The following is a 22,226-nucleotide window of genomic DNA, read 5'->3' as shown; positions in this document are numbered from 1 at the left end:
ATATTTAATGAATGTCTAGTTCAGGGGTGGCCAACCCTGGTCCTCGAGAGCCGCAATCCAGCTTGTTTTCCATGTCTCCCCCCTTTAACACACCTGAATCAAATTATCAGGATTGTTATCAGGCAACTGCAGAGCTTGCTGATGAGCTAATAATTTGATTCAGGTGTGTTAAAGGAGGGAGACATGGAAAACAAGCTGGACTGTGGCTCTCGAGGACCAGGGTTGGCCACCCCTAGCTAGTTCCATTATTGTGTGCACAGTAATAACAACATTTAGAGTACTAAATTATAGCGAATTTTATTTACACAAATCTTCACTGTATTCTCCACACAAAATTACAAATTTCCTTAAACATTTGAACTACATGATATAATTTCATTATGTAAAATGGGTTGTTTTCATTGAATAACATTTTTACAATGTTGGTATTTTTTTCCACATAAAAGGGCATATGTGATATGCCCTTCTGTATATTCATGCATGATGGTGAGCGCTCACTCGTAAGTGTAGCTCTCATCATCATACTCCAGCTCAATGTCCTCATCCTGGTCGCCCAAAAATCCATATTTAAACTTCCTGTACACGGTGCCGTCTTTACCCATGTACACAATGTCATCTTCGTCGTCGTCATCACCGTCCTCTGCAGCGACAATTCTGTCGCTGTACTCTCCAAAAGAGGACACATCAGCCCGCCCCGTCGCATCTGCTTCATGGTCATCGAGCTTCTCATAGCCGCCACTTTTGGTTTGGGGCTTTTGAGCTGCAGCCGTGCCGAGCAACTTGGTGGAGCGAACGTGGAAGAAGACAAAGACACCGGCCCCGACCGCCAGAATCAGAAGGACACAAAAGGTGGTCACCAGTTTGGCCCCACCGCCGTCTTCCCTGTCCAAGTCGGCCGCGTCTCTCTCCAGAAAGTTGACAGCCAGGACGCACTCATCTAAAAATACAAAGAAAACATTCCTATGATTCATTATTTGCAAAATTACCTGTCCACCATTTTTTATTAGTGTTTCATCGATAACATTTTTCTGCTGCCGATACTGAACAGACCGATTTTTTTTTTCCCTTTGCCAAGCAACTGAGAAGATCTGCAACAATGCATACAGAGAAAGTATCTGAACCTTTTGGAATTTCTCACATTTCTGCATAAAATCACCATCAAATGTGATCCGATCTTTGTTAAAATCACACAGATGAAAAAACTGTCTGCTTTAACTAAAGCAACCCAAACATTTTCATATTTTAATGAGGATAGTATGCAAACAATGACAGAAGGGTAAAAATAAGTAAGTGAAGCATCACATTTAATATTTCGTGCCCCCCACCCACCTTTGGCAGCAATAACGTCCATCAAACACTTCCTGTAGATGCAGATCAATCTGACACATTGATCAGGACTAATGTTGGCACATTCTTCTCTACAAAACTGCTGTAGTTCAGTCAGATGGCTGGGATGTCTGGCATGAATCACTGTCTTTAGGTCATGCCACAGTATCTCAATGGGGTTCAAGTCTGGACTTGGACTTGGCCACTCCAAAACGTGTATTTTGTTCTTCTGAAACCATTCTGAAGTTGATTTACTTCTGCGTTTTGGATCATTGTCTTGTTGCAGCATCTATCCTCTTTTTAGCTTCAACTGTCTGACGGAAGGCCTCAGGTTTTCCTGCAAAACATCCTGATAAACTTCTGAATTCATTCTTCCTTTAATGATTGCAAGTTGTCCAGGCCCTGAGGCAGCAAAATAGCCCCAAATCATGACCCACCCTCCACTATGTTTTATGGTGGGGATGACGTGTTGATGTTGGTAAACTGTTCCATTTTTCCTCCACACATGACGTTGTGTGTTACTCCCAAACAATTCAACTTTGGTTTCATCAATCCACAAAATATTTTTTATTTTTTTAAGACAGCAGTGGCTTCCTCCATGGAGTCCTCACATGAACAGCATTCTTAGCCATTGTTTTACATATAGTTGAGTTGTGCACAGAGATGTTGGACTGTGCCAGTGATTTCTGTAAGTCTTTACCAGATACTCTAGGGTTCTTTTTTACCTCTCTGAGTTAAAGAGTTAAAGATGTCCCGATCGGGTCCGATCATGTCATTTTCAAAGTATCTGAATCGGCAAAAAAATATCAGACATGCCTTTTTTAATATATACAGTATATATATATATATATATATTTTTTTTTTTTTTTAAATTAAATCGTTTTCTAATTGTATTCAACGTTACAGACAAAATGTCTTACACTCATCCAGAGTCTTTAGTTTTGGCTTAAAGTAGGGCTGTCAAATTTATCGCGTTAACGACGGAAATAACATTAAAATATTTAACGCAGTTAACGCATGCGCTGCACTACCCCCTCACGCATTGTCGCGTTCAAGCTATAATGGCACCGTATTATGTATACATAGAGCTAATAGGCAATGTAAAATGAGTAGAGAATTTTGACAGCCTTTGAAGTCTATTTATAATTGCCTAAAGCCTTACAATACCTCTCTCAAAGATTAGAAATATCGTGGGAAGCAATGTGGGGTAGAAAGGTAGTAGTTGATCTTTTTCTTAAAATCCTATTTTATTTCCCAATGCTGAGAAGATATATCAATTGGTACCATTACGCACAGTCATGGTTGCACTTCCCATCATGCATTTGGGCAGAAGTTAAATGGCTGCAGTATCATTTACTGAAAGCTCATAAAAATCCACTAGATGGCAATATTTAGTCACAATATACAAAGTCACATATCCTTTAAGAATTACAAGTCTTTCTATCCGTGGATCCCTCTCACAGAAAGAATGTTAATAATGTAAATGCCATCTTGAGGATTTCATTTCATAATAAACAAATACAGTACTTATGTACTGTATGTTGAATGAATATATTCGTCCAAGTTTTATTCATTTTTTTCTTAATGCACTGCCAAAATGTATATGATCGGGAAAAATTATCGGGAATGATTGGAATTGAATCGGGAGCCAAAAAAAAGCAATCGGATCGGGAAATATCGGGATCGGCAGATACTCAAACTAAAACGATTGGGATCGGATCGGGAGCAAAAAACATGATCGGAACAACCCTACTCTGAGTATTCTGCGCTAAACTCTTGGTGTCATCTTTGGTAGACGGCTACTCCTTGGGAGAGAAGCAACTGTGCCAAACTCTCCATTTGTAGACAACTTCTATGACTGTCAATTGATGAACATTCAGACTTTTACAGATGGTTTATACAAATCAACAATCCTTGATCACAGGTCTTCAGACTTCAACTCTTTTGACCAAGCCATGATGCACATCAGGCAATGCTTACCAGGTGTGTATTTTATAGTGGGCAGGGCAGCTTTAAACCATCAGTGATTGCGCACACACCTGACTTAAATTGTTTGGTAAAAATTGGTTTCAATTGCTCTTAAGTCTCCTTAAGCAGACAGTTCACTTACTTATTTTCCCCCTTCTGTCATTGTTTGCATGCTACCCTCAATAAAAAACGAAAACCTATAAATGTTTGGGTGGTTTGAGTTAATGCAGACACTGTTTTTACATCTGTGTGATTTTGACAAAGCTCAGATCACATTTGATGATGATTTTATGCAGAAATGTGAAAATCCAAAAGGATCGGATACTTTTACATACTACTGTACGCTTGTTTTGGGGTGTTCTTAATAAAGCATCAATTTGACATACCCAGGGCGGCATCGCAGTCACAGCACTGCCAGCCTATGGGTCGGTCGGCGGGCAGCGTCCGTTCGTGGCAGCAGCTCAGGCAGCGCCCATCGTCGCTCAGGATCTGTGAGGCGGGACAGTCGGTGCAGTTCCAAGCGCCTGCTCCGCGACAACCCAGGCAGGAGTGGTCGCACGGCAGGCAGTCAAGCACGTTGCCGTCGGTCGACTGCTCCTACAATCGGGAGGTAGAAGAAAAATTTGGAGCTCGGATAATGACACAGATCAAGTTATATAAAGAAGATGAAGACCTGAGAGGTTAAATAGAAGCCAATCTGACACTGCGATTCACAGATGCTGGAGCCAATCAGCCGGTAGCCATAGTAACATGATTGGCAGGAAGTACCACCAGCACCTGGACATGCACACAAATACAATCACATATGTTTATCTTTGATGAATACAGACACACTGTACATGTCATTGATTTATGACCTACCCCAAAAAATAATAAATGTAAAGAATAGGGCTATCAAACAATAAAATTTTTAATCGAGTTACGGTAATCACAGCTTAAAAATTAATTAATCGTAATGAATCGCAATTCAAATCATCTATAAAATATGCCATATTTTTCTGTAAATTATTGTTGGAATGGAAATATAAGACACAAGACAGATATATACATTCAACATACTGTACATAAGTACTGGATTTGTTTATTATAACAATAAATCAACAAGATGGCATTAACATTATTAACATTCTGTTAAAGCGATCCATGGATAGAAAGACTTGTAGTTCTTAAAAGATAAATGTTAGTACAAGTTATAAAAATTTTATAATAAAACCCCTCTTTATGTTTTCGTTTTAATAAAGTTTGTAAAATTTTCAATCAAAAAATAAACTAGTAGCTTGCCATTGTTGATGTCAATAATGATTATGGTGCTGAAACCCATAAAATCAGTCGCACCCAAGCGCCATCAGAGGGCGGCAAAACACCAGAAAACACAAGTAACAAGTGGAAATGACACTTTGCTGTCATTTTAATCTGTTTGAGCGGGGCATGTGCGTAAAATGTGTCAAATATTTTAACAAAATTAATTTTTAAAAAAAATTTAACGTTAACGCAATAATTTTGACAGCCCTAGTAAAGATGAAATGATTTTCTGACCTCCTCATGAAACTTTGAATGAATTTTTTGACCTCCCTGTGTGAAATGGTCAAGGTATAACCTCCATCTTGGGACTTTAAGACACAATTTCTTCTGTCGCAGACAATGTTGTTTTCGTCAACGATGACGATAACTAAAATATTTCTTCAACGAACAATTTTTTCGTGACGATGTCGAGCTAAAAACGTGTTTTGGGAGACCAAAACATTACGAGACGGATGCCAGTTTTTGTCTGATGAGATGAGAACGACATGAAAATTGTTTTCCATCATAGGTTCACAATGTGTGACATTTTCTTTTCATATGTGTAGTTAGCATGCATCATAGTCATGTCACTCATGTGACATGTTGCTCACTGCCCCACACACACGCTTATTCACCGGTGTCCTCCAGGCTCCAGACTTGCCTAGACTTAATTAGACTAGATGGTAGTTTAAACAACGATTGCTTTGTGTCAAGTGTTTTATTGTTAAAATGTGTGTCGTTTTGAACATAATTGTGCATATGTGCGTTACAGTTTCACAAATTGTCAAAAGTGAAGGAAGTAAAAAGCTTCAAAAAGCACAATTGCCTTGTTTGCTGTCTGTCAAGCTGAAGGTCACGTTGAGTGAGGACAGAACACGTCATATTACTAAAGTAAAGTAAAAAGTAAGATACTGTGAGGTACAATAAGGTTGTGTTTATGCGACTTAAAAAAAAAAACGTCTGGAGCAGGGGTCGCCTAACCGAATATTTTCCGTCGTTGACCGGTTTTTTAAAACGGTGACGGAAAAAACTGAAGTCCATCTGTCATTTTGACAGGTTGCAATTCACACCCCAGACCACAGGGTGGCGAGTGAGCATATCAATTAGCTATTTTCTCTTGATGCATGACGTCGTTGGCCTTACTCGGAAAAATGTCAAGGCAACTAACTGAGTGTCCGAAGTTTCTTCAAAAAGCCCCAAAACGACAATGGTGTTGATAAAAGAGGTGAAAAAAGAGGGACTGCACAAGCGGGCACGCAATACAAGTCCATATGCACCAGGAGGAAGGTGTGAGACTGCGTTCAGGCCACAGCAGGTGAACTGTTAATTTCATTGTTCCATATGTAGCCTACCTACTGGGGCCACAGCTGTTTTTGTCATTGCGGAGAAAAAGTTACATATTCATCTGCTTGATGTGTGATGGCACGGTGTGGATTCTCTGTTAAGCTTGTTCAGACAGAATATTAATTAAAAATGAATGAAAACTAAATACTATTGAATATGTCATTATTATCATTTTAAAAATTTAAGTGACGGGTAAAAATAGATTATGACCGGATTTTTATGACCCTGTCAGTCAAAATGACAGACAACGAAAAAGTCTAGCGCAACCTCTGGTCTGGAGACAAAATGGCGACGAGACTCCAGCATCGTAAAGTTGAAATCGCGCAAGTCGAGTGTGTCGTAACCCAGGGACTACCTGTATTGTGATGCCTACTGGATGCTTTAATAATGATAAATGTAACAACTTCAAATAAACATTCTTTGAAAAATAAGAGACCAACTTCAACTGAAGTTATGGAAAATGCCTATATTGCACCACTATATTTAGTGTTGAAATCAAAATAGTGCAAACATCAGTTTTTTGGAACAAGTGCAAGTGTAAAGCGCCAATAAGGCACTGCCATATCCAGGGGTGGAAGTGGCTAGAATTTCTTGGCAGAACTCCCTGACATGAAGGTGTCCACGGTACTGTTTATGCGACTTAAGGGAAAAAAAAAAAAATGGAGACAAAATGGCAGATGAGACCAGTATTTCAGATTGTCCAACCTACGCATTGGCTTCCCACTGTAATATGGTGTGTCGATTAGAAAGAAACTCTAATGGCTCCAGGGAAGCGAAGCAGGCTTCGGCTGAGTCCCACATGGAGAATGGCGAAAGACAGAGACATATTGCACAGCTACAGAAACTATAAAGAGTGTGCGCCTATTTTCTTACGCACTTTTGACCATAAGCGGATTTTAAGGGGGGGGGCAGGCCCCCCGGTGGCTGAAAAGTGTCATCGCATGTAATTGACTTACCCATATATAAAAGTTGTAAAGCAATAAAACTGCAACAAAAATGAATGAAATGAACAAAAAATATATATATATTTTTTATAATGGGTCAAAATTATTTTCCAAACAGATCAGGCGACTAGCAACTTAGATGGTCATTTGCTTTGCATATAACCCCCCCCCCCCCCCCCCCCCAAAAAAAAAAAAATTAGGGGAGGGCAATTTTATTTTTCAAATGATTTTTTTTCTTTGATTGAAAATATATTTTTTTCAATTGAAGCAACTTTTTTTGGGATTAAACGATTTAGACACAACTGTCCTACCCATTATATGGCCCAAACACAAAAAGGATTGCTTCAATCAAAGAAAACGTTTTCGATGAAAAATTAAGTGTTCAAATCCAAATTTTTCAGTCTCAAATATTTTTTCGCATTCAAAAACTTTTTCCATGGTTGAAATTTTTCTTTTTTTTTTTTTTGATTGAAGTGATTTTTCTTTTTGAAAAATATGTATTTTCAAGCAACTTATTTTTTGATTGAATAATAAAGACATAAATGTCCTAGCCAAAATGTGGCCAAACACAAATCAACATTACTTAAATCAAAAAAGTTGCTTCAATAAAAAAACTTGACTTCAAAAAAAAAAAAAAAAAAAAATTCAAAGAAAAATAGCTTTCACATGCATTTTTTTGAGTTTCAGATTTATTTTTGCATTCACTTTTTTTTTTTTTGATTGAAGTGACCTTTTTGAAAATATATATTTTGACTGAAGCAACTTTTTTTTCATTGAAGCAACTTTTTTTGATTGAATAATAAAGACACAAATCTACCTCCATATGGCTCTGCCCAGGGGATACAATTTTTGACTGGGGTAACTACATTGGCACGACACCGTCAGGCGTGCCATATTCAATGGATGACGATCTTGACGAAAAGTATTGCCTAAGCAGCCTGATTTAGAATTCCCCTTAAGAATGATGGGAAACAAAAATATGGTCATTGTTAACTTATTACAAATTAGGGTAGTTCCGATCATGTTTTTTTGCTCCACATCCAATCCCGATCGTTTTAGTTTGAGTATCTGCCGATCCCGATATTTCCCGATCCGATTGCTTTTTTTTTTTTTTGCTCCCGTTTGAATTCCAATCATCCCCGATAATTTTTCCCGATCATATACATTTTGGCAATGCATTAAGAAAAAAAATGAATAAAACTCGGACGAAATACATTCAACATACAGTACATAAGTACTGTATTTGTTTATTATGACAATAAATCCTCAAGATGGCATTTACATTATTAACATTATTTCTGTGAGAGGGATCCACGGATAGAAAGACTTGTAATTCTTAAAGGATAAATGTGACTTTGTATATTGTGACTAAAAATTGCCATCTAGTGTATTTGTTGAGCTATCAGTAAATGATACTGTAGCCATTTAACTGTTCTGCCCAAATGCATGATGGGAAGTGCAACCATGACTGTGCGTAGTGGCACCAATTGATATATCTTCACTGCGTTGGGAAATAAAATAGGGTGTTAAGAAAAAGATTAAATACTATCTCTCTTCCCCATATTGCTCCCCACGATATTTCTAATTGTTGAGAATTTCCAATAAAATAAGGCTCCAAAGACTGTCAAAATTCACTCTACTCATTTTACACTGCCTTTTAGCTCTATATATAGGTAACACGGCGCCATTATGGATTGTACGCGACAATGCGTGAATGGGTTGTGCAGCGCATGCGTTAAATGCATTAAATATTTTAACGTGATTCATTTTTAAAAAATTAATTACAGCCGTTAACGCGATAAATTTGATAGCCCTACTTTAAGCCAAAACTAAAGCCTCTGGATGAGTGTAAGACATTTGTCTGTAACGTTAAATACAATTAGAAAACGATTTAATTAAAAAAATATACATATATTTTAAAAAGGCATGTCCGATATTTTTTTACCGATTCCGATACTTTGAAAATGACGTGATCGACCTTTATTACAAATATTCTTGTAAGTTAATTTTATTGCTGACACTGCGTTTCGGGGTCATCAACATGTTGTGCCCCCTCTGCCCCAAAAGTCGAAACTCCACCTATGCTTTTGACCTGTTTGGAGTGCATCACCATTTATGTACTCTATGCGTGAGGGTGTCATTTTTGTGTGTTTCACATTGTTTTTCTCAGTTATAGTTCTACGAAATTTGCGATTTGCATATTTGGATTATTTGGGCAAGCATATTTCACATGAAGGTCATTTCATACTAGTTTTTTCCTTTAATATGGCAATAGCTATTTGACCCACCTACTCTCTGATGTCAAAGGGGGAGAATAAAACAGTATATGGGCCCAAATGAAAAACTAAATGGCTGCACAATTTGCACCCAGGGTCGAAAATAGTTAAATGACTTATCCTCGTGACAGCAGATCACAAACCTGTGCAGGTCTTGCAAGTGGAGTGGCACTTGAGGCAGGTGTGGGTCCAGCTGTGGTGATAGTAACCTGCTGGGCAATTCTTCAGGCAGCGGCCTTGCTGTTTCATGTGGACGTAGCCGCTCCGACAGTTCAGGCAGTCGGTGTCAGCAGGCCCGCGGCATCGACTGCAAGCGGGATCACAGCGCTGACAAGCCATGCTGCTGCTGTTCCCAAAATGACTGAAAAAGAAGAGGTGACTTGAGGTGCCTGTGCTAGTAAGTCATTAGTAATTCTCAATCGCGTAACCTTTACATTCAGCCAAATCCTTAATTACTCTGGCAAAAATGAAGGAAGTCAAGTTTTACAGTTGTTAGGTCCCCCCAACCCAGGGTTCCTCTGGCACTCTCGTGGGCGTCGGGGAAAGTTAACTAGCCCACTAGAGAGACGTTAACTGTTATCCCTGTTTTTTTTTATTTTTTATTCTGTGTGGAGTCAAAACTGCTTATTGTCCATTCGTGAAAACTTTTCTTTTATCCCAGGCAATAGTAGGTGGTTTATTTACCTGACATGTTTCGGCGAACACTTCCGCCTTCATCAGAGGGTCACTGATGTTTGTGTGACGCGTCTTTATCATCTGATGAATGCTTATTGTCCAATTTGGGTTTATATAATTAAAAAAAAAAAAAAAAATTAAAAAAGGACAAAATGTAATGTACAGTTGGGAAAGTGGTCCAGCCTAATGGGCAGCTTTGACACACCCGTGAAGTTGGCAATCGTTTGTGCTACACTTGTATTATGTTTGTGCTGCTATCGTTTTCAAGATACAGGGAATCCCCGGGTTACGAACGAGTTCCGTTCCTACGTTGGCGACATAATCCGAATTTCCGCTCAAGCCGGAATTAACCCTCTCACTACCCCTAGATACTCCCCACATCTCAAAATAACCATCCAAAAACATGTATCATACTTCATTGTACTGTCCTCTCCAAGACGTTGGAGCTAAGTACTAGCTAGACAGTGAGCTATCCGAAATGACGATGTCAGACGTTCAGCTGCTCATGACTTGCATACTTGCAGAATGAAACCAAAATTAAAATGAAATTAAATCCGTTTCATCTTCAATAACAGCAATTCAAATTTGCATTTATAGCTAACTGCTGATACAGCAATTAGAATCCACATAAACGATTAGCATGTATCAGTTAGTGTCTGCACATCATCAAAAGCAATCCCATAAACTCGCCCCAAGTAACCGACCACAAATTAGGGGGTGGCGTGGAGTAGTTGTCCCCCAACCCAGAGGGTGTGGGTTCAATTCTTCGCCCTGACGAACTCTTCGATGGGGTCAGGACACCCCCGCCCTACCAAGGCAACAAGTTGATACCGCGGCGCCTTAGACGTCAACACATGCCTCGGTTGCCGTGGCAACCACATCCCAGCCACGAAAGATGACACACTAACTTGACCGCCCAAACCTGCCACAGAAGGATTATCCCAAAGCAACACCCAGGTACGCCTTTCGCCTGGCCCACTCCACCACAGCTTTCAAAAGACCAAACATTTAGCTAAAAACTGTCGCTTCTCGGGGACATTTCGATGTATCCGTTGTTTTGCTGACGCTGGATCCAGCATTGCCTCTCCGTCGTCTGTTTTGCCTATCTTTTTGATAACTGTTGATGGATAAATTGTCAACCTGTGTTCGGTGAGCCTTCTTTAAACTGTTCAAAATGGAGTCAGTACAAGCTTCTAATGCTGAAAGTTTTTGTCTTCCTGATGAGCAGCGGAGCTTTAATCTTTGGTTTGTTGTCAGCCTTCCTGGCTTTTTCTGTGGAGGGGAACCGTTGACTGTAGATGTCAGGGTACTGCTTCTGAAACTGCTTCAACTTTTTGCGTCTGTCCTTCTCTGTTATGTTTTGGTCGGTCATTAACATTTCAAGTAAGTCTTCCATGGCTTTTTGGGAACATGACAACTTCTGCAGTACTAAGGGTTAACACCGGAGTGGACGCGCGGGGTTTGGCCTTTCCGGCCGATTTGCTGGGGCTGCGCCAGCGGGACGCCTACTGGTTCGGTGGTTTGGCCGGGAGGCCAAATTCCTTCAGATCATACATGAAAATGAATGTAGTGCTTACCTCTCAGGGCAGCTTTCTACACAGCTTCTGCCCTGCCTGAAGAAACCTGGTCGACAGGCGATGCACTGCACGCTGTGGCGCCCGGTGCATGAGGCACAGCTAGGGTGGCATCGCTCACAGGTGCGCTCTTCCTTTTCATCGCTGTAGTAACCGGTGGGACACTGCATCACACATGTGGAATCTGACAAAAAATATACAAAGTCAACAGCAAGAAACTTTTGTAAGTTGGAGGGCGTTTGATGGACTCACTGAGGAGGAAGCGCGGCGGATCACAACTGAGGCAGCGGTCAGGACCCTCTGAGCAGCGACGGCAGGAGGTGTGGCACGCCCGGCACTGTCCGTCGGTGTCCATGTAGGAGTGCGGAGAACATTGGCTGTACCACACACAGTGGCCTCGGGCATCAAGACGGTGCTCCGGCTCGCAGGTGAGGCACGACGATGGCTCGTTGCCCGAACATGTCAGACAAGAGAGGTCGCAGTCTGCATGCCCAAGAAAAACTCACTCAACATCCACATTGTCTCTTACTATACTACACCAAACACATACAGTTGTGGTCAAAAGTTTACATACACTTGTGAAGAACATAATGTCATGGCTCTCTTGAGTTTCCAGTTATTTCTACAACTCTGATTTTTCTCTGATAGAGTGATTGGAACAGATACTTCTTTGTCACAAAAAACATTCATGAAGTTTGGTTCTTTTATGACTTTATTATGGGTGAACAGAAAAAGTGATCAAATCTGCTGGGTCAAAAATATACATACAGCAGCGCTAATATTTGGTAACATGTCCCTTGGCCATTTTCACTTCAATTAGGCGCTTTTGGTAGCCATCCACAAGCTTCTGGCAAGCTTCTGGTTGAATCTTTGAACACTCCTCTTGACAGAATTGGTGCAGTTCAGTTAAATTTGATGGCTTTCTGCATTGTCCACAAGTTCTCAATGGGGGTTTAAGTCAGGATTTTGGGAAGGCCATTCGAAAACCTTAATTCTAGCCTGATTTAGCCATTCCATTACCACTTTTGATGTGTGTTTGGGGTCATTGTCCTGTTGGAACAGCCAACTGCGCCCAAGATCCAATCTTCGGGCTGATGACGTTAGGTTATCTTGAAGAATTTGAAGGTAATCCTCCTTCTTCATTATCCCATTTACTCTCTGTAAAGCACCAGTTCCATTGGCAGCCAAACAGCCCCACAGCATAATACTACCACCACCGTGCTTGACGGTAGGCATGGTGTACTTGGGGTTAAAGGCCTTACCTTTTCTTCTCCAAACATATTGCTGGGCATTGTGGCCAAACAGCTCGATTTTTGTTTCGTCTGACCACAGAACTTTCCTCCATAAAGTCTTATCTTTGTCCATGTGATCAGCAGCAAACTTCAGTCGAGCCTTAAGGTGCCGCTTTTGGAGCAAGGGCTTCCTTCTTGCACGGCAGCCTCTCAGTCCATGGAGATGCAAAACACGCTTGACTGTGGACACTGACACCTGTGTTCCAGCAGCTTCTAATTCTTGGCAGATCTGCTTTTTGGTGATTCTCGGTTGAATCTTCACCCCCCTGACCAATTTTCTCTCAGCAGCAGGTGATAGCTTGCGTTTTCTTCCTGATCGTGGCAGTGACAAAACAGTGCCATGCATTTTATACTTACAAACAATTGTTTGCACTGTTGCTCTTGGGACCTGCAGCTGCTTTGAAAGTGCTCCAAGTGACTTTCCTGACTTGTTCAATGATTGTTCAAGACAATAATCACTCACAAGAAATTGCTAATTCGTGTTGCTGTATGTATATTTTTGACCCAGCAGATTTGATCACTTTTTCTGTTAACCCATAATAAAGTCATAAAAGAACCAAACTTCATGAATGTTTTTTGTGACAAAGAAGTATCTGTTCCAATCACTCTATCGGAGAAAAATCAGAGTTGTAGAAATAACTGGAAACTCAAGAGAGCCATGACATTATGTTCTTCACAAGTGTATGTAAACTTTTGACCACAACTGTACTTCCTTGTCGTGGTTCTCAAAGATTTCAAAATTTCAGCAAGTACCACCTCAAAGAATTTTTCCAACATTAACTTACTGCCTACCATTGACGGTACTACACATTTGATCCATTTTGACTGGAAGAGGCTGGCAGTGATTGAGCGCTGCCACGCGCAGTCAAAATAAAATGGACACCTATCGCCGTCAATTGCACGGAAACAGAGCATGTAACTGCCAGTCCTCACAGTTCAAATGCATTGGACATCTATTACAGTAGTTAAAATACTGTCTGTTACCGTAGTGTAGTGGACCAAAATGTTCTGAAAAAGTATGTAGAGGTTTTAGTCATTTCTATGAGCAACATTTTGAGCATTACAGTGCCTGTGACACAAAAAAGCATGTTTATTTCATATTACACGCAGTATTTTATTCTCCTGAATTAAATGGACTGCTTGGAAGTGTGTGAAAGCGATCGATATATTTATTCAGTTTTTTGAATCCCGCGCTACGAAAATGATAGACTTCCGGCCACGGTCTCGGATTGAAGAAGGCGAATGTAACGTCAGCGGACTGATCATCTTCACAATACAGCTATGACTATCGTACGCAGAAGGACTGCTGATTCAGCTGATTTTGCGGATGAATTCGTTTATTTTTTGAGTCAAGCCAGCCTAATGTGCTGCAGGCTTTTGTTGCTACACCAGGGAGAGTGGCGTGAGGCTTTTTAGATTTCCAAAAGATCCTGTTCACCGCGAAGTCCGACAGTCAAGAGACCATTCGACGGATGACTAAGTGAGTAAGCTACCTGTTTTATGTTATGTCAAATACTGGGATCATGGCAAACGTTTTAATAAGGAGGTGGCTTGCATTTTAGGGGTGACAATGCTCCCTGTCTACCGAGAAGGCCACTCGGCCAACGACCGGCGGCTTGTCACACACCATGATCGCCGGCCAATGAGCGCCTGTGCTCGGGCAGCCCCGAGGTGCCCCCCGCTCTCGTCTCCGGTTCTCGATTGCGTCGAAACTTCGACCCCACTTGGTCCTCTTCCCGTGCCTATACTCGGCTTGGGTTCGGGCAGCCACGCGCTCTGACGTCGGGCGGTTTGTCCACTGAGATTGCGCCATTTTTGGCGTTCATTCCCCTCTGCGTCTCTGGCGAAGAGTACTGCCTGCCTGCCAGGGCCGCAGCAGAACGACAAGCCAAAACTTGCTCGCCGCTGGGGGCTGGCTGATCGGTGAAAATAATCAACCCTGCCGCCGTGTGTGACATCAGTCGGGGTAGTTTTGTGCGATTTTTCGATTTCAAAGGCGAGGAAAAGACTTGGAAAACCCACTCGGTTCTGGTTAGCATGTAACCAAGCTGTCACCCCTCCTGTTTTGTTTACGCTCTTTCCTCCATCGCCGAAGCTGGGGCAGGGAAATGACAAAAGCCCTACTAACTCCTTTGGCATCAAATACCGTTCGGGAGGTTTAAGAAGTCGGCAGTTTTGACCTTCATGCAGCAATTTAGCCCTGTTGTACTAAATAAATGCATTTTTAATATTTCATATTCCATTTAGCACAAGACTGTTATTTTTTAATGACCATACAATTTATTTAGCAATTGGTGAAAAATACTTAGATAAAAAGAATATCCTGTAAAAATATTAGAGAAGAGAGATTAAAACAATGATGACATTTTTCTGCTCTCTGTCACATTTTCCTTATTCTGAATCTTCCCCCTCAGTGGGCTGAATTCTAAATCATCTGAAATTGTTACTCTGCTGACATCATCACCCAGATGGAGGCGCTGGAACGCTATAATAGTAGGCGGGGCTACACAGCAGATTAAAAGCCTCATTTCAAATGATCTGCGCTTTGCCAAATTGTTGTATTTAGTCAAACTGTCTCAAAATATGATTTTAATTAACAGAATAATGCTATTTAAGATTTTTTTATTGTGTCACAGGCACTTTAACTCTGCACTTAGATTTAAGTAATCCTCATGTACTCAAGAATTGAGTTAAATGGTATTACAAATTGACGTTTTTGATAAAAATTTGAAAAAAAAAAATGTTCCAGAAGATTGTATGTGAATCTTTTTTAGTTTATTTTGAAAACAATTTAAGTGTTTTTGATAAATGCACTGCATTGGTGAAAAAAAACTTTTGAATATGTAATTTTTAAATATTTTGCATACTATTGAGAACCACTTCTCCACTAGATTTTTACAAGGTGAGTGCAATCTGCCAAGTCGTCACTAGAGAAGTAGTTTTTGTTGTTTTTGTTCTTCTTGTTCATGTGGACACCAACTTTGAAGTCCTACTATTCGGTTATTAGAGAACTGAACGTCTTGAAACTTGGTAGCTTTGTAGCTTGGGAGAGTATCCATTGATTAAGAAGGTTAAGGCTGTCCAAATATTACGCTAACCTATATTTTTAATAACTCTATACTGCAGGGGTCGGAAACCTATGGCTCGCGAGCCAGATATGGCTTTTTTGACGGCTGCATCTGGCTCGCAGACTAATCTTCAATTATTAAACAAAAAAAAAAAGTTTTGTTATGTGAGAGGAAAGGCGCTAGGACCTCGGGGAAAACCTGGCGGGCGTAAGGTCCACAAGGGAAGCATTAAAAACGAGCAACCAGTAAGGGGTGTTCACATTTTTTCCCATTGGCAAGCCAGTGATCAGGCGACATTCAGGACTAGTGTGGCAGTGGAGAACGTCTGAAAAGTCTGATGATGCGTGTGGCAGTCGGTTGAAATAATAGCTACGCATCTTTAGCCTGGTACAGAGATTAAATGCTGTTGCTACACATTTAATTTTGTTTTATTTTCATTTTTCTTGTGCAGCTGAAACAAGAAAAAAAAAAAAAAAAAAAAACGTCCGTCTCGCATTGCTGCACACAGATGGCTCATTTCTTATTCGCTCTAAAATGCGAATTCTAATATAATTATATTAAAAAACAGATACAAGTTTTTGTTACAAAACATTTAACTTTTTAGCATTTTAGACACTACTAGCATTCACTCGTCGTCCGCTCACCATTACGAACACATCTGCAGTCAAACATAAACATACTAAACGATTAACATATTTCTGAACTATATTAACACACACTACATATCTTAATCATCCTAAAATAAAGCAATCCGCTAATATACACAGTCAATTCATACTCTTTTTCTCACCTGAAACAAGAAAAAAATACTAGTTTACAACGTCCGACTCGCACTGCCGCAAAGACAGCTCATTTCTTATTCGCTCTAAAATGCGAACATTTATTACCCATGCACGCCTAGAAGCGAACGCTGCCCCCGGCTGGTTTAAAATCGTAAGTACAACAATCTTTTCAGGCTGAAACTTTGTGTGTGTGTGTGTGTATATTTTCCACAAACACAACAAAATAAGATGAAACATTTTAAACATAGGGTGAATCTATCTGTGGACACATCAAAATATTAAAATAACTATTTTAATATTATTTAATTATTATTCATTATTTAATTAAATTAAATTATTATTATTTGTATAAGTTATTAAAAATAATTCAGATACTCGTCGGGCTTGGAAAATGTTGCAATTACATAAAATGCACATATTACTTGTATTTTTTGTTTTAAACATATTGTATGGCTCTCACAGAATTACATTAAAAAATATGTGGTGTTCATGGCTCTCTCAGCCAAAAAGGTTCCCGACTCCTGCTATACTGTATTTTCCCACTATTTTTTAATTATACCTCTGCACTCTACATCAGCTTTCTCATAGTAGGTGCGGACTGGACACTGGGGCAGACACTCCCCACTGTAGCGCCGCGCCTTAGGATTGCGGCACGTTTTGCAGTCATCGCGGTCTGGCCCATCGCATGAGGCGCAGTCAGCGTGGCAAAGAAGGCACTCGCGCTGCTGTTCGCTTGGGAAAAAGCCAGCAGGACAGTTTTCCACGCACTTGTCAGCGTAGAGGAAAAAGTAATCTGCACACACTGGTGAAGAACACACCGAAAAAATATGAAGTAACACTTTTACATCAATGCATAAATACACAAGGGTTGAGTGACGGACATGTGTATGGAATCCCCCTCCTCCAATTAACAGAACATGTACAAACAATCTACTTTATTCTGAAGTAGATTTTTTTTTTCAGATTCATTTTAAGTTGTTTAACACAGTGAAAACAGCAGACTTGTGCCAGTGGTGCGGGAAGTGGGGTGCTTAGGGTGCTGCACCACCCCCTTGTGTTGAGAAGGTAAAATAAAAGTTTTGGTAGATTGTTTTTTGTTGTTGTTAAAGGGTATTAAAACACTAAGGGGCTGTGAGATATCAATAGAACCGTTATATGGCAAGATAACAAATATTAATAAAGTTAACAAAAACATAAATCGCATTCATGAGCAATTATCGAAAATAGATCGAAAATTACGAACATTTTCGAAAGTATTCCGGAAACAGCCGAATGGGGCGGAGACGTCATAACAAGGAAACGAAAGGTTGAGGCAGGTGCAATCGTTGTTTATCGATGAGAGAGTTGCGTTCGTGTTTTATCAAAAAATCATTAAAATGGTTCAAACCTGTCATGCTATGTAGTCTACAAATAGCCATTTGTTGCAATGTAGTACCCATGAGTTCCCGAACGCGAGAAAAAGAGCTGGACTACGCAGACAATGAGTAAAGTTCGTCCGTGCTAAGAGGGCTAATTTTGCAGACCCGGCCTCCGGCACGGTTTTGTGTGGTGCGCATTTTACACCTGAAAGCTATTCGAACTATGGACAAATGAAATCAGGTTTTGCTAAGAAATTGCTGATGAAAGCAGCCACCATACACGCGCAGCCACCTAAATGTCCCGCGATATCAAGAAAGAGGATGACTGAATCTGATGAGACCACCCCAGGCTAACCAAAGGAGCGGAGCAGCCAAGCTCGAAATGGCCAGAGTGAGTACTCTTTTATAATAAAAACATATCATGCATTGGATATAGGACTGGACACATGTATAAATTATCGCTCGTAAAATATATAGAACAAATCCTCGAACCCCATTCATATTTGTGTCTGTTGGCAGAGCGAAAACCTATGATAGCACTATAAATGATAATTATTCTATACATTACATTATTTTGCGGTCACGGTGTATCAGCTTCACAAAAAGAAATGCAAAACAAACCATTCGGTGTTTCCCAGCCGATGTTGCCGGTGTTTCATTTGTGTGATTGCTCCTCTCAATGATCCTTTCATTAGGCTGCATTGGCTTTCGTTTGGACTCAAATTGATAACCCAAAACCCCAAAGAAAGGTTCATAACTCTCCTCGTCACCATTAGAAGAATGTTCGTTGCGTCGGATTCGTCGCTGCAACTAGAAACAAAAGTGTCCGCTATCATTGCCGCCATTCAGTACTAAGCACTGAGCCGGTTGTTTCCTCGTAGTGACGTCACGCACACAATATGCTAGATTTCCGGGATCTCGTGGGCGGGTTTTAGCTTGACAATCGATCCAAATTTCTATCATTTTCTTGGTGTTGCGATGTGTGTAGTTACAAGAAGTGGCATGATATGAATCCAAAAGGCATGCGTTTATGGATAAATGATGGAATATTAGCATTTCCCCAGGTGTTGTCATACCCTTTAAAAATAAATGGATAAATACAACATACTGAAACAAAAGCATATTTAATTTTGGAGATTAAATAGAATATTTGACTTTGGAGATTAAATATAGGGGCTTGGACCTTCTACTTTTCAAATGTGTTCGTGTATCACTGCGCCATTTAGCTGTGGGGATTTGTATTATATTACAGGCGCTTTTATTTCCAATACAAAAACTCCAACACACATTGCAGGTGAAATAGAACACTGTCTTTGTAGTACCTAGTAGTAGTATGTAAATTATCCATGATGCGTGTGTAGTGTCATTGTGCATTGTATGGAGAAAACGCGCAAGCTTGACAAATTTGGAACGAAACGGCTGTTTTTGGATGGGAAAAACTAAAAAAGGTCTTCGGCAGCCCCTGCTGTGAGTGAGTTCCAGTGCCCCTGGATTTGGCAACATGTAGTAATCATTAGAGGTGTGCGAAATTTCCGATTCTTAGATTATTCGCGATTCGGCCGTGGAAGATTTGAGAACGATTCACAAACATCCAAATTCCGATTATTGAAATATGTCAAGTAAAGCGGAAGTAAAACACACTCAGCGCGCCGCGTGGTCTTTGGGACACAATGAGGAACGGAGCAAGAGTAGCTAAACATCATGCTTGTTATTACCCGGCCCCTCGGGTAATGCCAATGCTCAGCTCATGGCTCTAGCTCAACTCATGCCGCGAGATAAAAAAACAACAACATCCCTGACTGCTGCCGACAGCTGCTACAAAGTAGGTCCACATAATGGTATGGTAGATATCATATTTATATAGGACTAAATGCAAAATAGACTCGGTGGCGTTAGCAGCACATGTACAGAAAGCTAGATGCGGGTGTTAGTAAACGGCCGCCATCTTAAAGCAGTAGACTTCCCTGCAAGGCTTGTTGTAGCGAACCTTCCAAGCGAACCGAATTAACTTTTTACCTAAAATACTCCTAAATCGGTAAAATATTGACTTGAATCTATCTTTAAAATAGCTTTTAAACTTACACATGTCGAAAGTAGACAAAAGGGAAATTATGGAATAACAGGAGCAATTTTAACAACTTTAACGGTTGATTCACAACATTAAATTATTAATTGAATGTAGTTTAAAGCTGCTGATACAGAATGGGGATTTGAGTATTATTTATTGTTTTTAACTGTTAACTTGATACTGAAATAGTCGTTTATTTAAGCCTGCGAGGCTTTTTTTTTTACAGTTTTTGTAACTACATTAAAAGCAGCAAATGGGGGGGTGTCATCAATAATCGATTTATAATCGAATTGTAGCCTCTGAATCGTAATCTAATCGTTAGGTGCCCAAAGATTCCCACCTCTAGTAATCATGTGGGGTTTTTTAATTATTAGCTTTATTGTAATCACTACATTCTCCCCCTCCGTCCCTCCTTTTCAGTAGATTGATAAGTGTACACACTGTGACAGAGTCCGTCCTGGTTACAACGGATGCAGTCGGAAGGGCAGCGGTGACACTGTGCGTCTTTGCTGTAGTAGCCTGGCGGACAGCCACGCACGCATTTGTGATCCAACAAGAAGTGGCCGGGCTCACAGCTCAGACAAAAGGAAACGTTGCCATGACAGGATGCACACTCAGGAGCGCACAGATGGCACGTGCCACTCTCAGGGAAACCTCTGCAAATAACAACAGCACCGTGATTGAGTCGTTAATGCGACGCCTCACACTTTTGAGCTCAAGGGTTCAACCCCTAACGTTTGAATGTTCTTCCTCTGCCTGCGTGATTTTCTCTGGGCACTCCAATTGTCCTTCCACATCCCCAAAACATGCTGCTAGTCATTGAACACTCGAAATTTTCCATATAATAGTATCTGATTGTGTATGCAAGATTTTTAGGGCTGTCAAACGATTTAAATTTTTAAACGAGTTAATCACAGCTTAAAAATTAATTAATCGTAGTTAATTGCAATTCAAACCATCTGGAAAATATGCCATATTTTTCTTAGGGCTGTCAAAATTATTGCGTTAACAGGCGGTAATTAATTTTTTAAATTAATCACGTTAAAATATTTGACGCAATTAACGCACATGGCCCGCGCAAACAGATTAAAATGACAGCACAGTGCAATGTCCACTTGTTACTTGTGTTTTTTGGAGTTTTGTCGCCCTCTGCTGGCGCTTGGGTGCGACTGATTTTAGGGGCTTCAGCACTTATGAGCATTGTGGACTTATTGACATCAACAATGGCGGGCTACTAGTTTATTTTTTGATTGAAAATTTTACAAATTTTATTCAAACGAAAACATTAAGAGGGGTTTTAATATAAAATTTCTATAACTTGTACTAACATTTATCTTTTAAGAACTTCAAGTCTTTCTATCCATGGATCACTTTAACAGAATGTTAATAATGTTAATGCCATCTTGTTGATTTGTTATGATAAACAAATACAGTACTTATGTACCGTATTTTGAATGTATTTATCCATCTTGTGTCTTATCTTTCCATTCCAACAATAATTTACAAAAAAATATGGCATATTTCATAGATGGTTTGAATTGCGATTAATTACGATTAATAAATTTTTCAGCTGTAATTAACTCGATTAAAAATTTTAATCATTTGACAGCCCTAATTTTTCTGTAAATTATTGTTGGAATGGAAAGATAAGACACAAGACGGACATAAACATTCAACATACTGTACATAAATACTGTATTTGTTTATTATAACAAATATACAAGATGGCATTAACATTATAAACATACTTTCTGTTAAAGAGATCCACTGATAGAAAGACTTGTAGTTCTTAAAAGATAAATTTGAGTACAAGTTAAAGTAATTTTAAATTAAAAGCCCTCTTAATGTTTTCCTTTTAATAAAATTTGTAAAATTTTCAATCAAAAATTTAACTAATAGCTCGCCATTGTTGACGTCACCGAGCAGGAGGTCACATGGGCTCCCTGCCGTTCTTCCACAATGTCTTTAAATATGTAGGTAGTGATTGAAATACACCACAAGGTGTCAATGGCGAGTTTTAAATTAATTAGAGATCTAGCCAAGGCAAAGTCTGAGTAAGTTTTATGTGTATTTTGCATTGCTATTTTGATTGGGAATGCCAGTTCTCTTTGCATTGAGCGCTTTTCTTTTTGTGAACATTACTTTTTTGAGAGATAGGAATATTATTTTTGTTGTGCTTTCACTAAATGATATTGTAGCGACTTAAGTGTTCCGCCCAAATGCATGATGGGAAGTTGGGCAACCATGACTGTCAGTCGTGGCTGCAAATG

General features: G+C 39.9%; 1 protein-coding gene across 1 annotated transcript in view; it reads right to left on the bottom strand.

Moving 5' to 3' along the window:
* Positions 1–292: 292 nt before the first annotated feature.
* The window catches only part of LOC130913537 (proprotein convertase subtilisin/kexin type 5-like), a 305,474-nt gene continuing 283,540 nt past the window's right edge, over positions 293–22,226 (bottom strand). Inside the window, exons 30-37 of the mRNA XM_057832213.1 lie at positions 20,398–20,612; positions 17,090–17,332; positions 11,641–11,871; positions 11,392–11,572; positions 9,283–9,500; positions 3,968–4,071; positions 3,681–3,891; positions 293–937 (exon numbers count right to left, since the gene is read on the bottom strand). Coding sequence (XP_057688196.1) covers positions 495–937; positions 3,681–3,891; positions 3,968–4,071; positions 9,283–9,500; positions 11,392–11,572; positions 11,641–11,871; positions 17,090–17,332; positions 20,398–20,612 — 1,846 coding nt within the window. The 3' untranslated portion in view covers positions 293–494. The remainder of the gene's footprint in view (positions 938–3,680; positions 3,892–3,967; positions 4,072–9,282; positions 9,501–11,391; positions 11,573–11,640; positions 11,872–17,089; positions 17,333–20,397; positions 20,613–22,226) is intronic.

Source organism: Corythoichthys intestinalis, chromosome 3 (genome assembly GCF_030265065.1).
Source record: "Corythoichthys intestinalis isolate RoL2023-P3 chromosome 3, ASM3026506v1, whole genome shotgun sequence".
Taxonomy (NCBI): domain Eukaryota; kingdom Metazoa; phylum Chordata; class Actinopteri; order Syngnathiformes; family Syngnathidae; genus Corythoichthys; species Corythoichthys intestinalis.
The sequence above is the reverse complement of the archived record's forward strand: the minus strand, read 5'-3'. Positions and strand labels throughout refer to the sequence as shown.